The sequence below is a fragment of the Chrysochloris asiatica genome, unplaced genomic scaffold (genome assembly GCF_000296735.1).
Source record: "Chrysochloris asiatica unplaced genomic scaffold, ChrAsi1.0 scaffold00205, whole genome shotgun sequence".
Taxonomy (NCBI): domain Eukaryota; kingdom Metazoa; phylum Chordata; class Mammalia; order Afrosoricida; family Chrysochloridae; genus Chrysochloris; species Chrysochloris asiatica.
The window spans coordinates 1,547,277-1,560,843 of record NW_006408723.1 but is presented as its reverse complement, the minus strand read 5'-3'; the positions used below and the strand labels follow the sequence as shown (position 1 = coordinate 1,560,843).

The 13,567-nt window shown below is 40.8% G+C and overlaps 1 protein-coding gene across 1 annotated transcript in view; it reads left to right on the top strand.

Annotated features, from left to right (window-relative positions):
- Positions 1-13,360, top strand: part of SHC3 (SHC (Src homology 2 domain containing) transforming protein 3) — a 460,599-nt gene extending 447,239 nt beyond the window's left edge. The window contains exon 12 of the mRNA XM_006872582.1: positions 13,232-13,360. Coding sequence (XP_006872644.1) covers positions 13,232-13,360 — 129 coding nt within the window. The remainder of the gene's footprint in view (positions 1-13,231) is intronic.
- Positions 13,361-13,567: the final 207 nt, after the last annotated feature.

The window sequence follows — 13,567 nt, the reverse complement described above, 5'->3', positions numbered from 1 at the left end:
AATGTCTACCTTTACATTTCCAACCCTCACAGTCAGTCCTGATAACAATTATTCACTATTGTATCACAAGAGACCTATCTGGATTTTATTGCATCAGCGCCACCTAGACAGATTGAATACTACTCACTGAAGATTCTACCTTTCTCCAGGCTATTGCTTCTTGATTTTAATGCCTATTTAGGAATGTTTTTTTCCATCTTCATGTTTTTGTTTAATATATTTATTTTTACAAGGCCAAAATTTATGATTTGTTCTCTAACCATATAGAAACATTCCACACTTTATCTATCGTTTTACTATATTTTGTTTCCAGAAACAAAATCCAGTAAATAATATTTTAATTACTGTGTATGATACATTTGCATAACATGTTATGAATATGTTTTTCTAATGGTTCCCATGTCACAACTTTTTACTACATAAAATAATATACATGACACAGACACTCTCTTCTCTTTCATTTAAGAATCTGTTCAAAATAGGACAGTTTTAGCTGTCTCCATATTTGGACCCTGGCATTTTATGCAGTTTTGGGTTAATTGTGATGTTTCTAGTTGTCTTTCTTTTTAAAAGAAGATATCTGTGCTATCCTCATTATGCAATTGATAATATCCAGCTTCTTGGCCGTCCTATGTTTGGAACACAGGTAAAGACAAATCAGCTTTCTGTTCTAACATGGATTGGCAGGTTTCTAGACAAATACAGTACTCTGGGATAAGTTTCAACCAATTATATACACGGTATCTCCCAAACATTATAGAATTTTGTAAAACCAATGACTTATTCATTGGAAATAACTTTTTTAACAACATAAAAGAAGACTATACATATGGAACTCACTAGAAGGGATACACATTGACCACATCTGGGAAAAGATGGTGGGAAGAGACTGGAAAATCTCCACATCATCAGCCAAAGCAAGGCCAGTGGTCAACAATGGAACAGACAATTAATTGCTCATATACAAGTTCAGGCTGAAGCTGAACAAAATTAAAGTAAATCCACAAGAGCCAAAGTATGATGTTGAACATATTCCACCTGAATTTAGAGATTATCTTAAGAACAGATTTGATGATGACAAAATACTAGAATAAATGTGAGATGACATCAAGAACATCATACAAGAAGAAAGCAAAAGGTCATTAAGAAGACAGGAAAGAAAGAAAAGGTCAAAATTAGTGCCAGAAGAGACTCTGAAATTTGCTTTCCAGCATAGGCATGCAAAAGTGAAAGGAAGAAATGAGGAAGTCAAAGAACTGAACAAAAAATTTCAAAGAGAAGCTTGAGAAGAAAAAGTCAAGTATTATAATGAAATGTGCAAAGATCTGGAGTTAGAAAACTAAAAGGAAAGAACATGTTCAGCATTTCTAAAGCTTTAAAAACTGAAGAAAAATTCAAGCCTCGATTTGCAAAATTGAAAGGTACTAAGATCAAAATAGTGAAGGATACGCAAAACATAAAAAGAAAGTGGAAGGAATTCACAGTCACTGTGCCAAAGAGAAATAGTCTATATTAAACCATTTTAAGAGGTAGCATATGATCAAGAGCCAATGGTACTGAAGAAAGAAATCCAAGGGTCACTGAAGGCATTGACAAGAAAAGGCTCTGGGAATTGATGGAATACAAGTTTAAATCTCTCAGCAAACTGATGTAACACTGGAAGCACTCACTCATCTATGCCAAGAAATTTGTAAGACAGCTAGCTACCTGACCAACTGATTGGAAGAGATCCATATTTGTGCTCATTACAGAGAGGTAATTTAATACAATGCAGAAATCATCGGGAAATATCATTAATATCACATGCAAGTAAAATTTTACTAAAGATAATTCATAAATGACTGCAACAGTACATTGACAAGGAACTGTCAACCATTCAAGCTGGATTCAGATGAGGACATGGAATGAGGGTTATCATTGCAGACATTAGATGGGTCTTGGCTGAAAGTAGAAAATAATGGAAAGATGTTTACCTGTGCATTATTGACTATGCAAAGGCTTTTGACTGTGTGAATTATGACAAACTATGGATAATATTGTGAAGAATGGTATTCCAGAACTCTTAATTATGGAGGAACCTGTACAAGAGGCAGTAGTTTGAACAGAACAAGGGGACACTGAATGGTTTAAAATCCAGAAAGATGTGCACCAGAGTTGTATTTTTTCACCATACTTATTCAGTTTTATGCTAAGTGAATAATTAGAGAAGCTGGATTACATGACGAAAAGTGTGGCTGGCATCAGGATTGGAGGAAGACTCATTAACAATCTGTGATATGTAGATAATACAACCTTGCTTGAAGAATGTGAAGAGGACTTAAAATATATACTGATGAAGATAATAGACCACAGCCTTCAGTATAGATTGCACCTTAATGTAAAAAAAAAAAAAAAAAAAAAATCCTCACCACTGAACCAATAAATAACATCATGATCAACACTCATGAAAGGAAAGTCAAGAAATCATATTATGTTATGTATTGCATTAAGCTTCTTTTAAGGGCTCAAGAACTAAGGTGTCAGTTTGTGGACTAATGTGTGCCTGACCTAGCCAATGTATTTTCAACAGTCTCATATGTTTATGAAATTTGGACAGTGAATAAGGAAGATTATAGAAGAATTGATGTATTTGAGTTATGGTATTGGGGAAGAATATTGAAAGTACCATGAACTGCCAAAAGAACAAGCAAATCTATTAGAAAAAGTACAGGAGAATGCTTCTTAGAAGGCAGGATGGCAAGATTTTGTCTCTCATACTTAGGACAGGAGGGAACAACTTCTGGAGACAGATATCATGCTTGATAAAGTGGATAGCCGGGGGAAAGAGGAAGACCCTCCAATGCTATAGATTGACACAGTGGCAGCAGCAAAGGACTCAAGTGTAACAACGATTGTGAAGATGGTGCAGGAAGGGCAGTGTTTCGTTCTGTTATGCATAGTGTTTCTATGAGTCAGAATTTACATGAAGGCACCTAATAATGACATCTTCCCTATTCTTAGTTTTCATTATTTACCAGGCTACTTCTCTAGTGCCTTTCTCAGACCAGGTGCCTGGGTTTGAACATTCTTTCATGTCTGAACATGTATGTGGATTTAATCTTGATTCACAGTGACGTTGTTGTTAGATGGCTTGTCTAATTCTTGATCCCTTGTGAATTACTTTTTCTTTTCCCTCTGAAAAATTTTAGCTTTTCTTTGATTTACTTGTTTTTAATTTCTACATTGACATGAATCTCCTGTGTATGTCACTATTTTTTCCAGGGACTTGAGAAAACCAGATTTAAAATCTGGCAATGTGAGGTTGTTTTTTTTTTTTTTAATCAGAGCAACTTTTGTACTACCTTCCTATTCTTTTTTCTTTTTTAGGTCACCTTATACCTTATAGGACTGACCTTCTGTCTCTTGTTTTCTTTCATCTTCTTCTAATACACCTTATAGAACTGACCTTTCTGTCCTCTGGGATGACTTTCTATCTGGTTTTCCTTAAATCTCTACTCCTTTGAAATTGTTTCTATGTTCTGGGAACCTTCCATGTATATTTTCCATATATTTAATATTACACATACAAAAATTATTGTTACTTGCCATCAATTCAACACTGCCTCATGGTGACTCCAAGTCCAACAGAACAAAAGGTTGCCTGGCCCTGCATCATCCTCATGATCATAGATTCACACACATATATTTAGATTTTATTTTACAAATTGGATGTTTAGTTAGAAAATTCTTTATTGTCCTCTGGTCATTAATTTTTTTTTTTATCCATCTAGTTTCTCGAGTTGTTTTTGTTCTGGGTCCATGATATTTCTCCTTCATGATACTGTGGTTATTAGGAGAACTGGCAGCCTTCTTTGCCTGTGGTATTTGGGAACAAGGACTGGGTTAATTTATTTGAAGGAAGGATATCCTCTGTGTGATATGAAAGATCTCCTTACTCTAGCTGGTGCCCTACATGGGAGGGAAGGCTAACTGAGACTATGTGTGAATGTGGGATAAGTTGGGATATCTTTGGGTATCAGTGGGGAAATGAGGAACTTGCACTTTTTAAACTGTCACCTCACAAGAGTGGTTCATCTTGTAGCCTTAATCTTCCCCAGGCACCTTGTTTAATTTATTTGGGTAAAAGTTATCTGACTTCTTCCCTGGAGGTAAGATGCTAATATAGCTCAAAAAAGGATAAAAGGACAGAAGGGTATGGTTGGGAGCCATGGGCTCAAGTACTCAGGAGCATCTTCCAGGCAGCCTACCTGCTCTCTGTCTTCTCTTCCTCCACTGTCAGCAGATCAGTCATTCCTCAGCTGCAGCTTCCTTCCAAGCATTCTAAGCTGACCCTCTTCACTGCTGTCTTCTATCTTTTGGTAGGCTTCCATCTTTTCTGTTAGTCAACAGTGTAGTTGAAGTCATATATATTCCCTGATGATTTATTTTGTTTTAGAAGTTTATTCCTCTTCTGCGACTTTTCCTCGGATGGGAAAAAGTACAGACAATGCCCATCTTCATCAAACATGTTAAATCAGAAATCTTTTACTGATGAATATGCTTTTCCCATAAAAATATAATTGTTTCCCAACAGCTGTTCACCCATCTCTGATTATTTTCTATTAAGGATTAAAAAATTTATCAAAATTTAAGAAACATAAGCACATAGGTAAATTCTAGCATCTTCACGATTCATTTGTAAGAACATTCCCTGTTTTTCTCTGTAAGTACACAAATGGCCAAGATTAATGAGTCCTTTCTACAGCTCTCCTGCTCTTTTCTGAAACCCCAATTGTAACCCATTCTGATGACTTCCTTTTTGACTACTGCTATCATCTCTCTACTTTTTTCCCATTCTAGTCCTGGTTTGGTACTATAAGATAAACATTGGACTGCTAACCACAAGGTTGGTGGTTCAAATCCACCAGTTGCTCCTTGGAAACGCAATACAGGATTGCTATGAATTGAAACAGATTTGACAGCACTTCACAATGACAACATTGTCAGAAATAGAATTTGTGACTCTTGAGCAAACTGGAAATGATTGGGGGCTTAGCAATAGCTTGAGGTTGGAGAAAGGGAGAAAAAAGGCCTAGAAGGAAGAGAGACAGGGATAGACTGAATTAAGGTGCCAAGTGAACTCAGCAGTCCTTCCCCATCTTCATTAGTCCCTAAAAGGCAGTTGGGGTCACAAGGTCAGGGAAACCACTGACTGGGAGAAAGTCATCTAGGCCCAGGCACCTGGGTATGGATTCAAGACTGGGCTCTGCAGTTCAATAAAAATTGGAGTTAGATTATTTGGGCAGAAAATGAGTGGTCCTGTGAGGTGAAAGGAGGCTGTAGTAATGGTAGACAAGAGCAGCCCTAGGGGCTGGTGTGGGTCCAGGTTTGTGGCTGAGTCATTGGGTTAGAAGAACCTGGATCACATGTGGACTTCAAACCAGAATGGGAACTGAGCAGTGTGCCTGGGGTTGATCTCATCCTACCTGAGTTAGGATGGAGTCATGCATGAGCTTTTTGATGGAGCTATCCCAATGGACACCCCCACTGAATTCCACCGAAGCTGAGCAAACAGACAAATGTTTGCCATTCTGAGTGTGCATTGGGTTCCAATACAAGCCCACTCAATCAGAAGACCATGCCACTGTGACCCTTTGGAACACACTTGACACAATAATTTTTAAAAAATTAATTAAGAGTACTCATTAACACAAAATCTTTACACGATATTTCTAAATGCCAACAGAGAAACTCCACTTTTGGGTTAATGCGCTGGACTGCCAGGTCAGTTCGAACTGCAAGGTCAGGGGTTCATGCTCACCAGTTGTTCCTTGGTAATCCTATGCAGGATCACTATGAGTCGAAACCAGCCCTTCTACTACATCCCTTAGACTGTCAATGTAGGCCCAATACCTTTTCCTGGACTGCTCAACCCCTTGGCAGCAGGTACTGTTTAAATGGCACTCCCTTGCTTAAGATCTTTTGGTGACACCCGTTGCTTTTGGTGGTGGTGGTGGTGGTGTGCTATGGAGTCGGTTCCAACTCATAGTGACCCTGTATAGGGTTTCCAAGGCTGTAAATCTTTACGGGAGTAGAAAGCTTCATCTTTCTCCCGTGGAACAGCTGGTAGTTTTGAACTTCTGGCCTTGAGGTTAGCAACCCAACTCACAATCGCTTTGCTACCAGAGCTCCTTCCCACTGCCTTTAGGGTGAGTTTAAGTTCTCAGTATGGTAAATATAATGCCAGCAGCTAGCATTTACTGAGCCTTTCCTAGAGACCATGTTCTGTACTGTGGGAACATGCTGGTGACAGTCTGTGCATGAAATGATCAGTGAATTTCATGCATAGCAGTCACCTATCTGTCAATGAAGGCTTGCATATTGATTTGATGTTGAGCAGGTTTCAAGGAAACGTCCACACTAAGACTGACTAGGAAGACTGACTGGCAATTTACTTCTGAAAATCAGTCAGTGAAAATCCTATGGATCACAATGATCTGATCCATAGGGACAAGGCAGGCCCTTGAGTTATTTTCCTGGGATAAGAGAGTTATATTTGGAAAGAGACTACTATTGCATAAGAATATTGGCTGTGTGTCCCATAGGGCTTTTAATGACCATGATACTTCAAAAGTAGGTCACCAGACTTTTCTTCTGAGGTACTTCTGGATGGACTGCCAACCTCTTTTTAGTAGCCAAATATGTTAACGGTACCACTTAGGACTCCTAAAGAGCCAATGAAACCAAACACTTGCAATTGAGTTGACTTTCATTAATGGCAACCCCATGTGTATCAGCATAAAACTTGCTCCATAGGACTTTCAATGGCTGATTTTTCAGAAGTATGTTACCAGGCCTTTCTTCCAAGGACTTGAACTTCTAACATTTGGAGTTAGTAGCAGAGCAGTGAATCATTTCTACCAACCAGTCACTCCTAAAGGTTTGTTTTTTAAAAGATGCAATTGACTATGAGAAAGTAATTTGTGAAAAGTCGGACAGAATCAGGTCTATAACTCAGGTCTCCTCTGGCCTCCTTGATTACTGTCCCTTATGCTATAACCCCACCTTGATATGCCCTATGACTCTCCTGTGCACTAGAAGAGCTTGAGTCTTCTGTCCAATTCATTCTTCCACCACTTGGCCCCTGCAATGACTGTAAAGAACTAACATTGTCAAGTTCAGGATGTGCTGGTGCTCGTCGCATGTTCCTCATGGGCACCCTTTTTACAGTGTCCATACCTGTGTGATCAATGTTGATGAGAAAATGGTGATATCACAGTGGAAAGGGTGTGGAAAACAGAGCTCAGAGCCTTCACTCAGTTTTGACTATGCCCTTGCAATTGAGTTAACTTTCATTAATGGCAACCCCATGTGTATTAGCATACACTACACTATCCCCCACTTACACTTTCCTCCTCAGAAGGCATGACACTGATTCTTCCTGGGGGTTGCTCCTCTAAAAGGAGAATCCAAGATGCTCACAGTTCTGTCCCTATGTCATTGCACAGTCGGTGATACTTTTGTGCCCCTAGACACTGGTGCCTGGGAAACTGCTTGCTGCTCTGTCTCTCCTAGGGTCTGAACACAGTGTCATTGCCAAAGTAGTAGTCCTTGCCTTCCTTGTTGAACCAGATCATGAGCATGAGATGGCTGGTAAAACAGAGAAAATGTGGAGCCACACCAGCAGTTTCTGAAGACCACACAGAGATTTCCATACTCCTAAATGGGAAGGATTGCATCTGCTGCACAACCTGTGCCACACCTCCCTTCTCCTATCTCCATAACTTCCCAGCCCTTGAAGACATTTCAGTTAATAGGTAAGAAGTCATCTATTGACATCTGTCCAAGAAAGATTTGAGGAGGCCTGAAATGGTATGATGACATAACCTTGCTTTCTGGAAGTGAATAGGACTTGAAATACTAATGAAGATCAAAGTCTATGGATTACACCTCAATGCAAAGATAACAAAAATCCTCACAACTGGACTAATAAATAGCATAGTTGTAAATGGAAAGAAGATTGAAGTTGTCAAAGACTTCATTTTTCTTTGATCCACAATCAACTCTAAAAGTAGCAGTCAAGAAATCAAACAACATATAGCATTAGGCAAATCTTCTGCACAAAACCTTTTTAAAGAGTTCAAGAATAAAGATGTCATTTTGAGGACTAAGTTGTGTCTGATCCAAGCCAGGTACTTGCAATAGCCTCATAAGCATGTGAAAGTTGGACAAGGAATAATGAAGGCCTTAGAAGAATTGATGAATTTGGGTGAAGAAAATTGAAAATACCATGGACTGCCAGAAAAGTAAATAAATCTATCTTAGTAGAAGTATAGTCAGAATGCTCCTTAGAAGTGAGGTTGGCAAGACTTTGTCTGTCACATTTTGGATATATTAGCAGAGGCAGGGTCAGTGAAAAAGGAAGAACCCCAACACGATGAATTGGCATGATGGCAGCAACAATGGGCTTAAGTATAACAACAACTGTAAGGATGGTGCAGGCCTGGGCAGTGTTTCCTTCTATTGTGCATAGGGTCACTATGAGTCAGAACCAACTTGATGGCACCTAACAACAACAACAAACTGGCGTGGTGCTATAGGGTAAGTTTGGGACTATTCACTACAAGGTTGTTGGTTCAAGCTCACCAGTCACTCCTAGGGAACCTTATATAGAGTAGCTATGCTTCAGAACCAACTTGATGGCACTTAACAGCAATAAAAGCAACAAGACAAACCACAATAAGATAAGACAATAAGATAAAATTTCAAGAAATCCATGATGAAGAAGCAGAAGAGTAAAGAACACAGTGCAAAAGATATTACGACTAGAGACATTGGACATCTTTGTGGCCATGTTCTTGGCTTGTGTGTACTGTGGGCTCTGGTGGTGGTGCCTGCTAACTCTGTGTGTACATTTCTGCCCAGCCTAGGAAAGAGGTGTATTTTAACTAAGTTTCTATGGGATGCTAGTGTGGTACTGCAATATAATGCGTTGGACCAAAGTGTCAGTTTGAACTGCAAGGTCAGTAGTTCAAACTCACCAGCTGCTCCTCGGAAACCACATACACAGTCATTATGAGTTGGAACTGACTAGATGACACTTAACAACAAGAAAGGGGATGATGGCTATTTCTCTACCTATTATAAATTGAGTTGTGTTCCCCCCACCCCCCAAATATATGTTCAAGTCCTAACTCCCTAGTACCTATGAATGTGACTTTGTTGGTTTGGGTTTTTTTTTTTTTTTTTTTTTTTTTCCAGATGTAGTTAGTTAACATGAGGTCATACTGGAGTAGGGTAAGTCCTAATCTAATGTCTAGTATTCTGATAATAAAATAGAAGATTCACAGAAGGAAGAAACTGTGTGATTACAGAGACAGTGGCCATTAACCAAGGAATGCCTGGGTTACCAGAAGCTGGGAAGGCAAGGCAGGATCTTCTCCTAGAGCCTTCAGAGAGAGCATGGCTCTGCTGACACCTTGAATTCAGGCTCCTAGTCTCCAGAACTGGGAGAATAACTTTCTGTTTTGATAAAGCACCCACTTTGTGGCACTATAACCAAACCCACTGCCTTCTAGTTGATTCTGACTCATAGAGACTCTACAGAGGCTTTCTGCTTGCTGGTTGTGTTCTTGATTGTCCTGGGTTGGGGAAAGGTAGTGCATCTTTAGTTTCCCACTTCTCAACAGGTGTCAAAGAATAGAATCACATACTTTATTGAATTAAAGCAAAGAGTTTTATTGAAGACAAGAGGCACAGTTTGAACTGGGGATCTGCAGAGTCCACAAAATCAGCTATGTGCTCTGAGGAATTATAGGCATTCAGGCAATATTTAGGGCTTGTGGTGCCTTCATATGATAATTACTGGATTGTTAACCACAATGTTGGCATTTCTGCTTCCTCAAAGATTTAAAAGCCTTGGAAACCCTATCCAAAGGCACTGTGACTTGGAACCAACATGATGGCATTTAACAACAGCAACAACACAACAGACAATATTTCTGTTGTTAAACCAGGAACTAACAACATAACATTCCTATGGGTTTACCAATACTTTATAAAAGTCAAAGGTGGGTTAATGAAAAACAGGCTTTACAGTGATTGGTGAATTTAACATATGTGGATTTACATGCTTGTTAAGAGTACATCTTGCAAGCATATGTGCTTTTCAGATGATTGCAGAAGGGTCACAAAAGAGCCACAGAGCATGCTATTCTGGGAACATGCTATTAAGACTGCTTTTTCATGCATGCGTTTTCCTAGGGCCCATTGTAAGGAATTTTTTCAATAATACTGTGTGTTCAGACCCCTCTGGTCCTCCTGGCATAGGCTGTTGGTATCATGCATATGCTGGACCACATTCTGCATCTGCCTGACCATAGATAAAAAAAATATTTCTTTTAACATCTGTAGGAACTAAAAAAGCAAAGAATTTAATTCAGCCATTACCATTAGATCAGCCATTTTACTTTAGGTCCAAAGCCTCAGGTTTTAGAGCATTAATTCAAAGTAATCAATGGCAAGGTGACACCTAACAATGTTAATTGTGAGCTAAGTTCCTGGGTTCCCTGGTTTCCAAGGATGTATCCTGTCCAAGTTGCCCAGGTTCTTTCTGGGTCAGAAATTCTAAAGAACCCCAGAAAACTGAACTCAATTGGAAGATACTGGGAAGGTCTTGCAAAAAGACTCTTTTTTGTATTTGCTCAAGAGACCACATTCTTAGGGAGGTTTAACTTTCCAGAGTCAGGAGGCCCCTGTGGCTATGGAGATTTGATACTTACAGAGACTCTGGGAAGGGCGTCTTTCCTCAGAGTTGGATCCAGAAAGAGGAAAACACCATCATTTTAAGGTTCCTGTGGTTGCCAACTTCTGCTCAGCAGAGCACCTTGGGGTGTTTGGAGCGTCTCACTTAAAGTGTGGTAGGGGTGGGATCTAGGGTAGATATCCTTTGGTCTGTATCCCAAGCTGATAGAAGAGAAGAGAAGAGTGGCCACATTTAGGGAGGCAGGAATGCAATGAAGAATTTGGAAAAGAAGAATATCAGAACAAACACATTGTTATTAGGTTGAGCTACAGAAAACTAGAAAGTCATGAAATATAGTATTACATCAACATTAGAGTATGAAGGAGTCCTGGTGTAGCTCTGTGGGTTACTGTGCTGGACTGCACGGTCAGTCTGAGCTGCAAGGTTGGTGGTTCAAGCTCACAGGTTGCTTCTCAGAAACACTACACAGGGTTGCTGTGAGTAGGAACTGACTCGACAGCACTTAAGAACAACAACATTAGAGTCTGAAGACACCTGCAAGGGAGGGTGGGTCTTTAGTAGACAGTCTAAGAGGCTTTTATAGTGAGGAGGTAAGCTGTAGAGGCAGTTCTGCTAGATTTCAGAAAAAGGGCAGGCTTTCCTGTTGGCGCATTTCAGTTTCTGGGTGCTGTTTACTTGTCTCTCTTTTCGCCTGTTGCAAGTACATCTGGCTCCATGATGTAGTCTATGATTCCAAGACCAATTCCGTTACACAGGCATTTGGGATACTTGACAAACTGTCCATACATGAGCCTTTCTGTTAGAATCCTGGTTCGGGACCATGTCAGCCCTGGTGGTGCCATTCTGGGGTCCTATGATGATGTTTTGCACCTGCCCGAAAACTTGTTAATGTTGAAGTTAATGGGTAGCTTGAGATAGCTAAAGGTTAACCAATACCACTGAGCAGCTGAATAGGAAGGGAGAGTTAACAAATCCTCTGGATTCCAGACACACAAGGAGATAGTTTAACTATTTTGTCCATTTCCAGCCCTGCCCACAAGGAGATAGTTTCTTTGTATTTTGAGGTGTTATGGTTCCAAATGATTTTTTCACTGTCACCAATAATTCTTCCTCCTGTCTCCTAACCCTAAAAACATGAGTAGAGGAACACAGGTCCCTTTGAGTGTTCCTGCAGGAGGCAGAAGGGGACAGATGGTTCCCCATGGAGAGAATGGCTTCTAATCTGAGTACTAATTTAGAGGCTATTTCATGGGTTACATCGGTCAGGGGCACATCGTGCAGGACCATCTGAGTGCTTGGAGCATAACTGGGTTTAACCAATGTATGCTTCCTATTACATCTCAGTCACAGGTACCCCCACTGTAAACCTTATCATGGAGCTCAGCCTCTCAAAGGAGAAATTCACATGGATTTCATCCAAAATATCCTGAGAGGCTGGCTTCCTACCTGGCTTTGTGCTGCATAGTCAGCACCAATAGATGCTCAGAATTGTGGACTGGCCATCCCAAGACCCATAGTATAGGCAGAGTACAGATGAAGACTCTCTCTTATACCTTGGTCAGACATTTGATCAATCATTTGTTCATTCCATCATTCAGGGAAAGTTCATCTGGGCAGGTACTAGCTTCAGGAATCCAGAGAGAACATTCCAGAACCCCACCCTGTTCCAGGCTGGCTCAACTTACCTGGGGAATACTGACAGGCAGTTTGGAATGCTCCTGAACAACTATGAGATTTTCATGATGGAAGCACAGTGCCCTTTGGGTGCAGGTTGCCAGCCTGGATGCTGAGGGTGAATGAGAGGGAGTAGTAACCAAAATCCCGGGGGTAGAAAGCACATTCTGGACAGAGGGAATGTCATGCAAAGGCCTAGAAGGGAAAGAACATAATGCCTGCAGCTCCAGGAGTGTGGACAAAGGTTCTGAGGTGGTAGCTGGAGCAGGGAGGAAGAAAGGCTGGGTGATCTGTGTCCCCAAATCAGTCAATAAAAACCTTAAGACCCTATGAATCGCAACCACAACTGATCATGATGATGGCAAAGGACGGGGTGGCATTTAGTTTTGCTGTGCCTAGGGTTATTGTTGCCAATAGCAACAATAGGAGGGCAGGGAGGACAGGAATGGAAGGTTGGCAGGTATGTGAGAGGGAACTTCCAAGGGTACCTGAATGTGGAAGCATGTCTCTAGGCTCCGTTCTTGTTTGGATGGAGGGGAGGAGAGGACTTAGGCAGCACCCTCCTAAGTGTGACATGCCCTGTTATAATGCAGGGCTCAGTCCCAGAGGGATGGAGAGATGAAGGGACCAAACTGACCAGCCATACTCAGCTGCATCTCGGAAGCATGGGCCTCAGGGAAATGCTCCTACCTGGACCCTAGGTCATGAGGACCAATTCAGAAGGTCTGGTTCCTTCCACATGCAGGTAGGGGCAAGGCCTGATTCCCTTATTTGGCCTACAGGATTCTCAACTTGCCTTGGCTTCCTTCACAGATCCGCACCAAGGACAGAGTCTTTGACAGCATTGGCCACCTCATTAACCACCACTTGGAGAACAACCTGCCCATCATCTCTGCTGGAAGTGAGCTCTGCCTCCAGCAACCCGTGGAAAAGAAACAGTGACTAGGACAACCTTACACTCGGCTCCACAGAGGTGATGGCTCTCAGGCCTCTTTTGGCAGATTGGTATCTGAACTGTGGGAACAGAACAGTGCCTGCAGTCTTGGAGCCTTACTTCAAACCCCAAAAGAAAGGCTTCCTTACAGGTTAAGGCTAATAAACTTGTTCCAAGTTCTCATATGCATATTAAAGGTGTACATACCTATACAT